At 33.6% G+C, this 14,127-nt stretch overlaps 3 protein-coding genes across 5 annotated transcripts; all 3 read right to left on the reverse strand.

Moving 5' to 3' along the window:
- Positions 434 to 3,291, reverse strand: LOC18593698 (dihydroflavonol-4-reductase). The gene is made up of 6 exons (XM_007021042.2): positions 2,829 to 3,291; positions 1,911 to 2,078; positions 1,594 to 1,811; positions 1,347 to 1,506; positions 833 to 1,043; positions 434 to 732 (listed from the first exon to the last, which is right to left on the reverse strand). Exons 1-6 carry the CDS (start codon positions 2,980 to 2,982, stop codon positions 576 to 578), a joined length of 1,068 nt encoding a protein of 355 aa, XP_007021104.1. The 5' UTR covers positions 2,983 to 3,291; the 3' UTR covers positions 434 to 575.
- LOC18593699 (50S ribosomal protein L24, chloroplastic) lies at positions 4,881 to 7,771 on the reverse strand. 2 transcript variants are annotated; one of them, XM_007021043.2, is made up of 4 exons: positions 7,597 to 7,771; positions 6,403 to 6,441; positions 5,654 to 5,884; positions 4,881 to 5,320 (listed from the first exon to the last, which is right to left on the reverse strand). In XM_007021043.2, exons 1-4 carry the CDS (start codon positions 7,702 to 7,704, stop codon positions 5,108 to 5,110), a joined length of 591 nt encoding a protein of 196 aa, XP_007021105.2. In that variant the 5' UTR covers positions 7,705 to 7,771; the 3' UTR covers positions 4,881 to 5,107. The 2 variants fall into 2 exon arrangements, with proteins under 2 accessions (XP_007021105.2, XP_017979971.1); XM_018124482.1 differs by lacking the exon at positions 7,597 to 7,771 and adding an exon at positions 6,617 to 7,120.
- LOC18593700 (calcium/calmodulin-regulated receptor-like kinase 1) lies at positions 8,297 to 12,909 on the reverse strand. Of its 2 annotated transcripts, none has more exons than XM_007021044.2 (8): positions 12,753 to 12,909; positions 11,552 to 11,918; positions 10,875 to 11,028; positions 10,170 to 10,296; positions 9,570 to 9,655; positions 9,368 to 9,439; positions 9,006 to 9,209; positions 8,297 to 8,922 (listed from the first exon to the last, which is right to left on the reverse strand). In XM_007021044.2, exons 2-8 carry the CDS (start codon positions 11,863 to 11,865, stop codon positions 8,584 to 8,586), a joined length of 1,296 nt encoding a protein of 431 aa, XP_007021106.2. In that variant the 5' UTR covers positions 11,866 to 11,918; positions 12,753 to 12,909; the 3' UTR covers positions 8,297 to 8,583. The 2 variants fall into 2 exon arrangements, with proteins under 2 accessions (XP_007021106.2, XP_007021107.2); XM_007021045.2 differs by having other exon boundaries at positions 12,719 to 12,909.

Here is a 14,127-nt window from a genome sequence, read left to right on the forward strand (position 1 = left end):
AAAAATCTACATAGCCAACCCTGGACCATAAAGGACAAGTTTGTTGAGTTGGTTAAGGGAGTAGCTTTTGCATTAAAGATCCTGGTTATGTACATTCTGCTACGAGTTCCAAACTAATGGAAAGTTGAATGATTCCTGAATTTGTTCTCATAGTTCTTGCTACACTGTGCAGTTGACAACTAAGCTACAGTAATTATGCCCTTATTAACTCTATGAAACAAATAATTCTGATGTTATACTTATTCCTGTGGCTCAAGTCGTTAGACTGCTAACTGCTTATTAGTCTATATATAATTTCTTAGCATCTCAATTAACTGTCATTTTGACATAAGATCATAGGCATAGGGCAAGTTTGGTGCCACGATAGACGCCTTTGATCTGTTTAATGCCGCCTGACACGCTCACATTTTGGTAAACTAGGTCCACATAGTTGCTAGCATTAATAACTGCTATAAATGTTGATTAATGGGATGCTAGGAACATAACATATGCCTAGCATTGCAAGGATTTCATGTAGTCATTTATTTTGTACCAAGGATTATATCAGAGCTAGTTTCTTGTAGTCAAGGGAGCCCCTACCTTCTGGTAGGGGGCAGAAATCCATAATCTACACAAGCAGTAACTGTTTGATGAATTATATCTTCTATGTTATGCTTGTAAGTGAAGCCTAAATCTCTTAACTTCTTGGAAGAAATTTCAGGAGGTTTTGTACCTTTTCCCTCTGCCCCCAACCTGGAAACACACATAGAGAAAAGAGAACATATAGGATTAAAAAATTTCTTCTTCTAAGATTGTTGATTGATAGCCTAATATATCTTCATAAAAATCTTACCTCTGAAGGTTTGAACAAGGATGCTTTTGAGCAAGAAGATCAATCAATTCAGACAGTGGTGAGCTGCAGACACAGCATATGTATCTACCTTCCGCATTGGCTTGTTCCATCAGAAAAATATGAGCACCGCATATGTCTTCAATGTGAACCAAAGCAACTGATCCCATTCTAGCATTTACAGCAGACAGTATTGAGAAGTACTTGGGATCACCTGTTGCAGTAAGACAAATGCAGAAAGTCACAACTACTTAGTTTTCAAGGATACATCAATTAGCTGTCCTTGTTTCTTAGGTGATTTATTGCGCTTCTTACAATGTGCTAAAAGTTGGTGTAGTTAACAAGTTCAGAATTGAAGGTTTGCTTATTTTAAGTATGATATTTAGCAAAAGCAGAAGCCATCAGCACACTATGTTTGAGTATGATTTTGCTGTCTACCTTGTTATATTTCTGTTATTAATGCTTTATATATTGCATTTATAATTAGAAAATGAGTTGGAACTTTTTTCCTGATGACCTGTAAATGGTGACAAGAGCACTTGAATGCTTGAGGGAATAGTTGTTGTGAGGAAAGGACCGGCGACAGTTGTCGTTATCAATGAAACAAGATCGATACCATTCTCATTAGCAAACGTGAATGCTGCTTCCTCAGTTAAAAGCTTGGAGAGGGCATAAACCTGTTAAAACCAGGCATATAGTCAATTGCAGGAAGAGCTATTTCCTGGGACTGGTCAATAGCATAGAACAGGAAACAGAAGCTTTACCCATCCACCTGCTTTTGCATTCAAGACATGATCGCTCGTGTTCTGGCAAGATTCATCAACAACAGGTCTCCAATTTCCATTGCTGTCTTTGGCAGTGATAGTGCTGATGGAGGATGTGAAAACAACCCTTTTCACAGACTTGGATTTCGAGCAAGCTTTGAGGAGGTTTTCAGTGCCTTTAATTGCAGGGTCAATTATATTTGATCTAACGTATCCCTCTTGCAAATCAGGTAAAAAAAAACTGTTTAGTGGGTGAAATGCTTAGGAGCAACTGATATAATCAGTTGGTTGATACATCATGATAATGCAGGCATTACCAATGTTCTCATTCACATTGACACCAAATTCCATTGAAGCTGCCACATGAAACACACCATTGCAGCCCTTCACAGCCTCATCAAAGCTTCCTTCTTCTTGCAAATCAGCTTTGAAAAGTCTCAACCGGTCACTTCCAGACCATAATGACAGTAGATGCAAAGCCTTTTCTGAGATTTATGGCTTCATTTTAGCCCAATCAAATCATTCATATAGTTGCATACAACAAAACATATGAAGCATGTAAAATTCAATTCAACCTCCATCCCAAATCCTTAGCATAACCATCAAAAAAGACTTTACCACCTAAATTAATTGACACCCTTCTAAACAATTCATTTATAGTTCTTTTAATCCATATTATAGCATGAATTCTTGACAACTTAGATTAATTTTTCTCCTATATAATATAGCTGGTGGCTACATGACCATATTTGTTTAAAGTTTAAAGGTATTTTCTTCCTTTTAAGGCATGAAATGAATAAAGGAACGGGGAAGGGATACATACTGTATAACCCTACTACTGTAACAAATAAATAAATAAGAATTTTCTGAATTTAATGACAAAATATGCATGCTATATAATTTACAGAGAGTTATATCTTAAAGAGATCAATTTGAGTACAAAAATTATTTTAAATAGAAATGGGATTGGAAATCATGAACAATTTCAAAGAGAAAACTAAGACCATTACTACCATATCAAAGTAGAAATCATCATAACATAATCGCATTGTTATATTAATGTAAATCATACATACATACATGTATATATATATCTAACATTTCTTTTTCTTTTTGTTATTAATATTCTCTAAATCATTTAATCTTCTTTTAATTAATATTCATATATATAACCTTCTATCTTACTCTTATAATATATACTTACAAGTAAAATTATTAAAAAAATGAGACAAAACCTGGATTTCGGGCTGTGGCATGAACCTTGCAACCTTTTTCAAGAAGAAGCTTCACCAACCAAGACCCGATGTACCCGGTGGCGCCGGTTACGCAATATGTTGGTGCCGCCACCACGCTCTTGCCCTTTGCCGGAGCTCCTAGATTATCCTCCATACCTCTCCTAACAAAGCTCCCCCAGTGAAAAGCTTATACTATGCATGTCTTTTAAACAATCAAACCATACATATGTTAATAAACTTATCTCGAAAAACTATAATATAAGAATAATTAAGAAGCAACCAGACAAACAAAGACATGTGCTTTGTTAATATTAAATTGTCATAATTATTTAATCTATTTATGAAAAAGAAATCAATGCAGTATGTGCCGCATGGAAAGTGAAGCATGCATGATGTTGGCATGGTGGCCATTTGTGTGTACATATTTTTTGATTGATGCAATATGGCAGACGTATGCCAAGCTTATGTACTCTATATATATATATGTTGGCATGGTGGCCATTTGTCTTTAGATTATCATGCAGGTAACCTGAGTTTTGAGTTGCTTTTAACCTAAAAGGTTGTACTGGAAAGAAAGGTTCATTGCATTTACATTCATGTTCTTTTCACAAGGAAAAGGTGCATTGTTGTAGTACACATAGGTGGATTGGAAAGTCGACAAGTAAAGATAATTTTACTTGAAAAGGTTGCTCGAGTTAAACTCAAATGATAAGAGCGAAATAAAATTCTAACTAAAGAAGAAAAGATCAGAAGAAAATCTTTGTCGAGACAACTTTTTCAATAAAACTCTCTAACTAGATATATATGTGTGTGTCTTTTTGGTGTGATATGTTTCATGAAAGCAGCAACAATGGCCCATGGTCAAAATTTTCAGATTAAGCCAAAGGGAATGGTGGGTTCCATTAGATCTTGGGGGCGTTAATCCATGTCTAGAGAGGAAGGAAAGTGATTTGCTTTAGTACTAAAGATAATAATCATATCCTTGACCAATCTAGAAAGTAGGAAGAGGAAAGGGGTATTGTGAAATATTCATGCATATTTAGACCTCTAAAATGTCCTAGAGCTAGCACATTTCGTCACATCTTTAATCTAATTAAGGACATGGTCCCCCTACTTGATCTTGAAAAGTTCGTTGCCTTTCGTATTAGCTTGAATAATTGATACCATAAGAATCACCATTGATGGGATTGAAAGGACAAAGTAACTTATTTTCTTGTAGTTTTTGAGCTAAGAGGGAGAAACCCAACTCTGGATGAGAAGTAGAAATCGAATTGGTTTGGAACTCTTTAAGATGCAAGTAGCCAATGACACTGCACTGAACGAGAAGTACTGATTGGAAATTTTAAATATACAGACAAAAATAATGATGACATGCGCTACAGTCTATTGGGATAACGAATTTCTTGATCATTTCTGTTATCCTAATCCTCTTCGGAAACTCATCTCCCTGGAACCAAAACATCAAGAACTGAGCTCTCAACAATGCCTTGTCAGGCGCCCACACAGCCATTTGGAAAGTGCACCAGCATTACTTCCTTTCGGCTTGGAGCCTTCAAATGTTGACCACAACTCTTTTTGGTTACTCAAACAAGTAACTAGAATGCAACTTTGTGTCATTTTCTTTTGCGAGATTTTGTTGGATTCTGATTTTTAATTTTACGTACAAAAAGTATGCCTCAACTTATCAAAATAAGGAGCTTGTTATGAGAAACGTGAAACAGATGCTTTAGATTGACACAAAATGATATCTTAATATTATTTTCACATGTTGTAAGTTCATTAGCATCGAAAACTTGATTGCTATTGTAAAAAACATATTAGAAACTGTAAATTTTCACCGAAAGACGTGTAATAGATTTGGAATATGGAACTGGTCGAGTTTTATATTTCTAAAAGAACATCAAGCTGTGAAGCTTATGCTGTTTTCATCATCCAGTCTCTGGACAATTTGTCATAATCTGCTCGGAACTATGAAGATAATGCTTTGCTTCGGATGTATCATAACCATTTGGAAATGCAAGAAATGAACTCTAAGATTGTGCACCATCAGCATAACTTGGAGTAAGAACAATTGAATAACTTGCATATTTAGACTACACATTGGTTTGCCATACAACAATCATAGAGCAACAGTAATATTTACTACTACCAAAAAGAATCGACTTACAATGACAACCTTTCAAGGTGTTTAAAGTAATTGGAGAATGAAGAAGGAAGAGGACAGAGAAACATCTATATTTTCCAGAAGCCACATTAATTTTGAAGTTATGAGTTAGGTTCTAAGAGGCGGGAGCAGCAGCAGCAACTTCAGTTTTCTCCTTTCCAGCTTCCTTCAGTTTCTTCCAGTTTTCATCACTGTCTATGATTTCTCCAGTCTTTAAGAGGTAGCGAACCTTTTTTCCATTATCTAACACTTTATGACCCACCCGGCTAGTGACATCTTGTTCTTTAGAATAGAGCATCACGTTTGAGCTATGAATAGGTGCTTCAATCTGGAACACCACAATTAAGATGAGATAAACATATATACAGGCAGAGAAGAAAAGAATATTTTGTGTTTATAGATATTTGCACACCAAAATATATGTAGCTTTCCAGGAATTATATCCATACTAAAAAACCAGCGAAAGGAGTGCAGGAGAAACTTACTCCTATCAATGTCATAAAGAAACAGAAACATGCTCCTAGGGATGAACATGAGAAACATATATTTCAAATACATCCGAATATAATGAAACAAGGCATGTGCACTTTCCAAAATAGAGTATCAATAAAAGTGTAATAACTTTTTTTCTTTTTGAAAGTAAAATGAACAGTATAAAGACCTTAATTATCTGTCCAGGTTGACCCTCTTCTCTGCTCTTCATATGCTTAGTCTTCAGGTTTATATCTTTCACTACAACGGTGCTGTTATGCTTAAAGATCTCAGTTACCTCCCCAGTTTTGCCCTTGTCACGGCCAGATATTACTTTAATTGTATCTCCCACCTTAACATGCATTTTATGTAAAATCGGAAGGCTGTTTGGCTTACATTTCTTCCTCTCCCATCTTTTAAGCTGCGAAAGTACAGGGGAAAAAAACAAGAAATATAGTAAATAACATGGAAACTAAACATGTCTGACATAGCAAAACAAGGACTCCCACAATGATACTCTTTTCAAAGAGGATGCAGCATTCACAATAAGTCCATAATTTACGAGGCTTAAAGTTACATAGAGCTCAACCGTTAAGCTGGCAATGTACTATTTGTCCTTTTGTTAGCATGAACAAATAAGTAATTTGAATTAAGCATGTCAAGTTCATATGAAAGTATCTCCCTTCCTATCAATGGAAGAAATCAAATATCTTCCCTCTGGAAAACAGTTTAAGAAATGTGAATGTTTGTTATTGCCACAAAAACTCTAAGCTATGTAACAAATTATAGAATGACTCTAGAACATCTTGTTGCAAACAAAAGGAAGTAGCAAGTGTTCCACTCTACTGTTTCTATGGTTCATGCCTTTTTCTTTCTACACAGAAATTTTGGTTAAAATACAAAGCGAATTGCATGAGAAAATGAAAGCAGAATACCAACCTTCACTACAATGAGACAAGGATTCTCTCTCGGCTTGACCTGCATGCAATAAATACAGCTAATTATTAGTTGAGCTTGGCAGTAATCACTACTCAAATGGTAATTTAAGAGTAATAAAATGATATAGAGCTCAGTTGTTACAAATCAGTGCAATCACAATCTCAATCTCACAAATGTTTTAAACTTCTGAACACAAGGAAGAAGACAACATTACCATATTAACTGTAAAGTGAACAAAGCATTCTCCCAGTTCATCTTACTCTTTCTCATCTCTCATAGGCACAAATTCACGCACATGAAAGCCAAGTAGACATCAAAATTACAAACAGCACAGGGTCGTCAATTAGCGACCATCTTGGCTATGCATTTTTCAAGAATGGAGAGGTAAGCAATAGAGGACACCTAATATAACAAAATGGCATCTCTAAACAAAGGCCAAAACATTCATCAATCATAAAAAGCACAGGTTATAGCACATAAACTTTTTATGCTAGGCACAAAAAGAATAAAAATGCAAGTACTTGAAAACCATCTATCCATTTTACCTTAGCTACAAATTGTGAAATTTAATACATCGTGAACTTCTATTGACAGAACTCCTAACAAACAACCTTAGGCAAGTTTGTCACTAATTTGATAAAGATAGTCATTATTTTTCCCTCTAGAGCCTTAAAAATGCCAATTTATGAAAAATGGACTCAATAGGAGCACCATTCCAATGACTTAGCAAAGAAATATTCTGCTTATTCATAAATTTTAATCTCCTTATTCATAAAAAAAAAAAAAACCTGCTTTATGCAACATCTATGTCATTAAGCTCCAATTTACCAAAATACTAAATAACTAGAAATCAATTTTATTAAAGAAAAAACATTTCAATATCATCAAGAAAGCACTTCAACCAACACAGAGACAATTGAATAATCTAATAAAGTATATAGCTTTTATGTCAAAAGCTTGGTCCTTTTAACAGCAAAAGAATAAAGGACATTGCTTTAGTCCAAGCCAAATCCATCGGCAAATACCAACAACTAAGACAAAACTACAAAAAGGGTGAAATTCATGAGATACCCATTTCTATATAACCTCGAAAGAATTAAAAAATAAGGAAAAAGTGTCAATTTAGAGCGAACAAAAAAAAAAGCTGAAAAAATGGTGGAACTGAGAGGAAAAGAAAAAGAGAAGAGAAAGTACAGTAAGAGGAGAGAGTGAAGGAGGAACTGAGAGACGTTGGCCCAAAAAAGAGTTTGAAGATATCGAAAGAGTAGTCATTGAGCTTTGCAACGCAGCCATGGCTGCCATTTCCTTTGGCCTTTCTTCAACGGTTCAGTAATCCGAGCTTGTCGAGAGCTAGTATTTTGTTGATGACGACAAATATAGCGAGTGGATAATGAATGATAGATAGTGTTAAAAACGACGGCGTATTAAATGTACAAGACAATATTTTCGGGCCAAAAGATGGGCTTTGGGCTGAAAATTGAAATTTAAAAAGAAAATTTATTAAAATAATATATTTTTCTCTTATTCTACTAAAAATTCTTCTTAGAACTTTATAATTTTTTTTTTTGCATTACTCGACCCTATTAAATAAGTTTAAAACATCCTATAATTAAGTTTGGATAATAAAAGTACTACCCATCATGAGTTCAAGTAATGATTTAAGATATTCACTACTTGCATTCGATTATAAATATTAATTATTAATATTAAATTATAATTTTATATACATAAAATTAATTTTAGTTTATTAACTTATTTTTATTAATAATATACGTAAAAATTAATTTTAAATTTATTTCAATCGAGTATTTAATAATGTTTAAGATATTCGACTATGGGTTCGGGTAATAATTTAAAAATCAATTAGGGTTGTTGGTGAAAGTTGAGTGGAAAGAAAAAAAACATTTTCTATCATTCATTTTCATTTCTAAAGTATTAATATACAAAATTAGATCAGCAAAACCAAAAAGTGGGGAAAAAAGTAATAAAAAGAGGAAAGCCTAACTATGTTACACCAACTTACAAACAATCCTTTTTACCACTAAACCCACTCTCAAGGGGAAATACTACACCAAACCTGCCCTTTGCTTTAGCTTCCTTCACATCCTCAGGTCCATTACAAAACAAAAGACAAAACCAAGAAAGATTTTAACAAATTAACAAATGGAAAGGAGCCATTGGCTACACTTCAAAGGTGTCAGCGGCACTGTCCATGGACTCGTCTCTCCGGTGTTCGTGTTCAGCGAATGTCATCTTAGTTTCTCCTCGCTCTAAGTCGACCGAAAACTCGTCTGCAGTGGCAGAGAGGGACTTGTGATGCTTCTTGCTGTGTCTTGTTTTCAGGATTCGTGTTAGCACTTGCACGATATCCCTCATGGAAGGCCGTTTTTTGGGAGCACGGTTGACACATTTATATGCGAGAGCTGCTACTTCGTTGAGCTCTTGCACGTCGAATTTACCGTCCAAACGTGAATCCACAATTTCCTCCCACCCAACTTTCCCTTCAGTACTCATAGCTGCCTGTTAGTAATATCACTATTTAATTCAGGACAACATGGATATAAGCTTAACTTTTTCAGGGAGACTGAGAGAGATGATCTTACCAGCTCAACATATTCCATGAGACCCTGTAAAGGATTTCTGCCAGCTATTAGTTCAAAGAGCAATACCCCAAAGCTGTAAACATCACTTTTCTTAGTAAAGGTCCTTGTAGATATATATTCTGGATCAAGATATCCAAAAGTTCCTCGTATATTAGCAGCATGTTTGTCTACCATCTCTTCTCTTGAAAGCCCAAAGTCAGCTACCTGCTTGAGATGGCAGTCCCATAAGATCAAGCCATAATAGGTCACTGATGTACAATTGTACATAAACATACCAATCTTTCAGAAATTAAGAGTTATAGAATCTTCATAGTATTTCATGCTTCTCATGCAGCAACATACAACAATCAACAAGAACGTACCCTGGCTCTCATGGATTGATCCAACAGAATATTGGATGACTTAATGTCCCGGTGTACTACGGGAGGAACTGCCTGCAAAAGAAATATGAATAAAGTTCTAAATGTGCACCATAAGCATAAAAATACATGCACATGAATCTGCAGATACATGCCTGTAATTACAGACAGGTCCATGTATTATCCAAATAAGAAGATATATTACCCCGTCATGAAGATATTCCAAGCCCCTTGCTACATCTAAAGCGATATAAACCCTCAAATTCCAGCTCAGAGGTTCATGATTTTCACCTGCAAAAAGATGAAATGCTGTTTCTAATGAAAACTAGAATATTGAACCGAAATTTCAAAGAGCAAGGCAACTTCAAGTTCTTCCCAAATCAGAATTTTTTGATGGTTTATAAGACAGAGCAGGCATACTTGTTTTCACCATATCAACTCATTTGCATAATAAGTATGTAAAGCACTGATGATGGTATAATACTAGTAAGGTTGGGTCAGCTCATTAATAGAGTTTTTCAGCAATGACTTGACAACAATGGCTCAATGAACTAGGGAAAAAAAAAAAGATACATTTGCATTTTAGTGAAGCAGCATATTCTAAATTCAACAAGCAGAACAGCAGAAAAGACTACGCAATGACAGAAAATATTGAATGTCAAAGATCCACAAAAGCATTCTTTCACAAAAACTTAACCTAGAGAAGAGTGATACCAGCTCATATACAAGTCCATGGTACAATATTTCAGTTTGGTTCATTCAAATAAACTGATCTTTCAACCCAGATAGTGGAGTGCCGACTTACTGTACAGATGAGAAGCCAAGCTGCCTTTACTCATGTACACATAAACAAGCATATGCTGACCCTTTTCTGCACAATATCCAACCAAATTTACAAGGTTTCTGTGATGCAGCCGTCCCAATAACATAACCTGAAATGTTAAGGGGGTGAAACATTAAAGAAGTTGGAGACTGCAGGAAGGAACAAAAAAAGCACACACAGAAATCCAATCAACAAAGGCATGTTAAAAAAGGTAAATAATAAGGTGGATGAAAGATAGTGAATGACTTTGATTGGCTAATCAAGTTTTTTTCCTTAATTCATTTACTCAAATTCTTTTGACGAGATTTTTTTGAGTCAATATGACGATCCAAGCTTACAATATTTTGTTCATCTCATTCCCTCTAAAAAAAGAAAGAAAGAATTGTACTCCTTTTTTGCTTATCAAAGAATTGTAGCTCTTATCCTTCACTTCTCTACTTCTACTTTCAGTTTTTGCTTGTAGAAAAAGTGGAAATAGAAATTCAAGCTAAAACTCTTCCTTGCATGTCTGCCAAGTGGTATTAATCCCTTAGGAAATTGTGAAAGCATGTGAAGCAATAGCAACAAGAAAAACATTCTGAAGAGGAAGTTTATTGTAGAGACCAAGAATAATATACTACTGAACAAATGTTTATGCAAATTGTAATACAGACCAGATAAATTTTGCCATTTAAAATTTCCAGTTACCTCTGTCTGAAACTCTTTCTCCCCTTGCTTCGAATCAGTTGCAAGCACCTTTACAGCGACAATCTCGCCAGTTGACATCTGAGCTTTATAAACTGGGCCAAAGGCTCCTTGTCCTATTAGTGTTGTAAAATTATAGGTTGCTTTCTGCAAATCCCTGTATGAGTAATGCCACCACCGAATTAGCAAAGAAAAAGCTCATTAAAAAGTACATATATTTAAGCCACATAACACCCAACTATACCACTAGTTCGCTATAACAAGAATGAAAGTATCAAGGGCTCAAACATATTATTGCATTCAAGCCATTAGCTTGATTATAGAGATATGAATTGCCTGCTATTAAAAAAGTATTGAACAGAAAGAAATCCGATTAGTTTGTCAGCAAAATTCCAAAACTGGAAAACCTTGATAAGTTCAAATTATGCTACCTATCTTGGGACAAAAATCAAAGACATGATAAATTAAACAAATTCAATTCCAGAGTAAACTACAAAAATAATTTCCCATGGGCATTAAATCATCACATCACATGGATAACAATACAAACCAGTCACTAACACATCTTCGATGAATTCATAATCACATATAAAACTAAAGAAAAATATTGGCTAAAATAAATACCACTCAAAATCAACTTCTACGATGCATAAGTGCAACAAGTTTCAAAAGAAACATACTTGTATGAGTACTCGGGTATTCCAGACACAGAGACAACGTTGCTCCTTTTAAACCCTTCAAGCCACACAGACATTCCATTTCTTCCAGATTTCACAGGTGACTCAGGACCAATAGTTGAATCCGATAATATATTACAAGAATCAGCTCCATTAGCCCTGATTGGAATAGTTGCAGCTCTCCTGGAACTGCTGTTTCCTATCTGGGATCTCTTTCTATGATACCTGATACAAAATAGTGCAAATATAGCTAAAAGCACACCGATCACCACTCCTATGGAAATCCCAATGATCAAACCAGATGACTCCCCCCTCATCTCGACTCCCTCTTTTGCTATTTGCTATTCACGCCTCCAGTCCATTGAAACAACTGCAAATACAATTCTGGGGTCAAATTAAGCCAATTCTAAACTATCATCAAATTGACAATAAGAAAGAAAAAACAAAAAAACTGCACCACAATTCTGAGTCAAACAATGTTAATTTTATCAAAACTATGAGGTCAAGTTTAGAACTTTCATCACATTTTTCATGGCAAATGAACAAAAGTCAAAATTAAGATACATGAACAAAAAGACAAAATTTTCGTCTTCTATTTGAATAAGTTTTATACTAGAAGCCGCTCATATTCACATAACTGTAAAAGGAAACCAATTGAAAAGACCACCAGAAACAAAATTCAGTGTATAAAAAAAAGGAAAAACAATAATTTGACTAAAGCTTGTGAAACAAATATACTTGATCTGATTAGCATTATTCAGAAAATTATTAATTATACATTCATGCATCAAAAACTGAAACTTTCTGCATATACATAGATTAAACAACAAGAATGACAAAACTGATCTGTTTGGTTACTGCAAAAGAAAAAAAGAAACAGGAAAACCAAAAGAAAAAGAGACAATGAACTCCAAAAGAGTTTCAAGAAAGCAAAGAGCTTTTTCAGTAAAACCAATAAGTTTCTCTTTCCTAAGCTTTCTCCCCAACCAAACAGAGTACAAACCAAGAAAAAAAAAAAAGAGACCCAGAAAACTTTTTAACCCATGAAAACATGAAAACCAAGGCCAGAAACGAACAACCCAGAATTTGTTTTCAATAGAAAAAGTGAACTGGAATGAATTGATGCAAGAAAGAACACCAAAAAATAAACCTTAAACTTTTTAAGGCCACCTTTTACTATAAACAAAGCAGATAAAAACCGTACATTTCATCAGTTACATGTTTTCTTTGGAGAGCAAACAACAATGAAAAAAATTCTTTGAGTGGGATTTTAAAGAAGGAATCTGAGGCTTTGAGGAGTAAGGAGAGAGAGAGAGGCCTAAGAATTATTCTTTGAGTATTTCCCGAGAATTTTATTTTTTCTGATTTTGGGCATGCGTGAGTTGCCGTTTGTATAATAAACGCGGGGGACAGGAGAGAGAGGAATATTTTTTGTTTGCCAAAATTGCCCTTCTTTGTTGAATTTGACTCCTCGGGAAAATAATCGGAATTTGGACCTATTTTTTCTTTTAAATTTAATCCTTATACTATAAAAAAATATTAATTTAATATTTATATTATTATTTGTACAATTTTTTAAAATTTTTTAAAATATACAAATTTATTTTAACTTTTCTTAAAGAATTTTTTATTTTAAAAATAAAAATGATTTCTAATCAATTTCACGTCAACCTTAATTAACATGATCAATTAACATAATATGCTTCGTATATCATATTTAACGAAAAAATTATGATGGAGTTAATGACTAGATCAAAATTAATAATTTTTTAAGATATAAAGACTAAAATTTAATAATTTCGTATAGTATAAGGAAAGTATTAGTGAGTATAAATTATAATAGTATTGATTAAAGTGCTATTTATGGAAGATTTTTATATTTAATGTATTATTTTTTTCTTAATTATATAAAGTTGTAAGTATTCAACAATAAAATAATATTTTACAAAAAAAAATTTAATTTGAATCTTCACCTTTAAACATGTAAAATATTATAAATATTAGATAGCGATAGATTATTAATTAATAATAATTTTATGATTTTCTATCATTAAACCATGAGTTTTTTATGGATTAATTTCATAATTCCTACATGCTTTATGTACTCATCAATCTCAATCACAAAGACATAAATGAGTAGTATAAGTTTTCACATATGAATTATAACTTTTAAAATTGTGATAGCTCATGCCATATGTATCTTTCTATTATATTAATTTTTATTTTTATTCTTTTCAATATGATAAAAATAGCAAAGTAAAACAAAATGTCATTCGATATTTATTAATCGAGTTCAATTAAGTTAATTTCTTAAATTTTTTACAATTTCTAAGTGAAGCAATAAATTTGATTATAAAAGGATGTATAAATGTGTGGAGATAGAATTAAATGAATCATATAATTACAAGTTATAAATTTTTTTTATTTTTATTAAATCTTGTATTAATTTGTACCTATATACACATAATTATATGTAAGAAAACATATTTTTAAATGAATGAAATTTGGGTTTAGACCCAAATTATACTATATTTTGATACTTACCCAAGAAAGAGGAAAAGGAAAAAACCCCAAAGGAT

This window comes from Theobroma cacao, chromosome 7 (genome assembly GCF_000208745.1).
Source record: "Theobroma cacao cultivar B97-61/B2 chromosome 7, Criollo_cocoa_genome_V2, whole genome shotgun sequence".
NCBI classification, from domain to species: Eukaryota; Viridiplantae; Streptophyta; class Magnoliopsida; order Malvales; family Malvaceae; genus Theobroma; species Theobroma cacao.

Excerpts from the sequence above, each read along its gene's own strand:
- LOC18593698 (XM_007021042.2), bottom strand. The coding sequence starts at position 2,982 with ATGGAGGATAATCTAGGAGCTCCGGCAAAGGGCAAGAGCGTGGTGGCG. Across the intron at positions 2,079-2,828 it reads TGCCACAGCCCGAAATCCAG|AAAAGGCTTTGCATCTACTG; the intron begins GTTTTGTCTCAT and ends CATAAATCTCAG. Across the intron at positions 1,044-1,346 it reads GCTCTTGTCACCATTTACAG|GTGATCCCAAGTACTTCTCA; the intron begins GTCATCAGGAAA and ends TTACTGCAACAG.
- LOC18593699 (XM_007021043.2), bottom strand. The coding sequence starts at position 7,704 with ATGGCAGCCATGGCTGCGTTGCAAAGCTCAATGACTACTCTTTCGATA. Across the intron at positions 6,442-7,596 it reads CTTCACTCTCTCCTCTTACT|GTCAAGCCGAGAGAGAATCC; the intron begins GTACTTTCTCTT and ends TATTGCATGCAG. Across the intron at positions 5,321-5,653 it reads AACCTGGACAGATAATTAAG|ATTGAAGCACCTATTCATAG; the intron begins GTCTTTATACTG and ends GTGGTGTTCCAG.
- LOC18593700 (XM_007021044.2), bottom strand. The coding sequence starts at position 11,865 with ATGAGGGGGGAGTCATCTGGTTTGATCATTGGGATTTCCATAGGAGTG. Across the intron at positions 9,440-9,569 it reads TGGAATATCTTCATGACGGG|GCAGTTCCTCCCGTAGTACA; the intron begins GTAATATATCTT and ends TTTCTTTTGCAG. Across the intron at positions 8,923-9,005 it reads TCATGGAATATGTTGAGCTG|GCAGCTATGAGTACTGAAGG; the intron begins GTAAGATCATCT and ends TATTACTAACAG.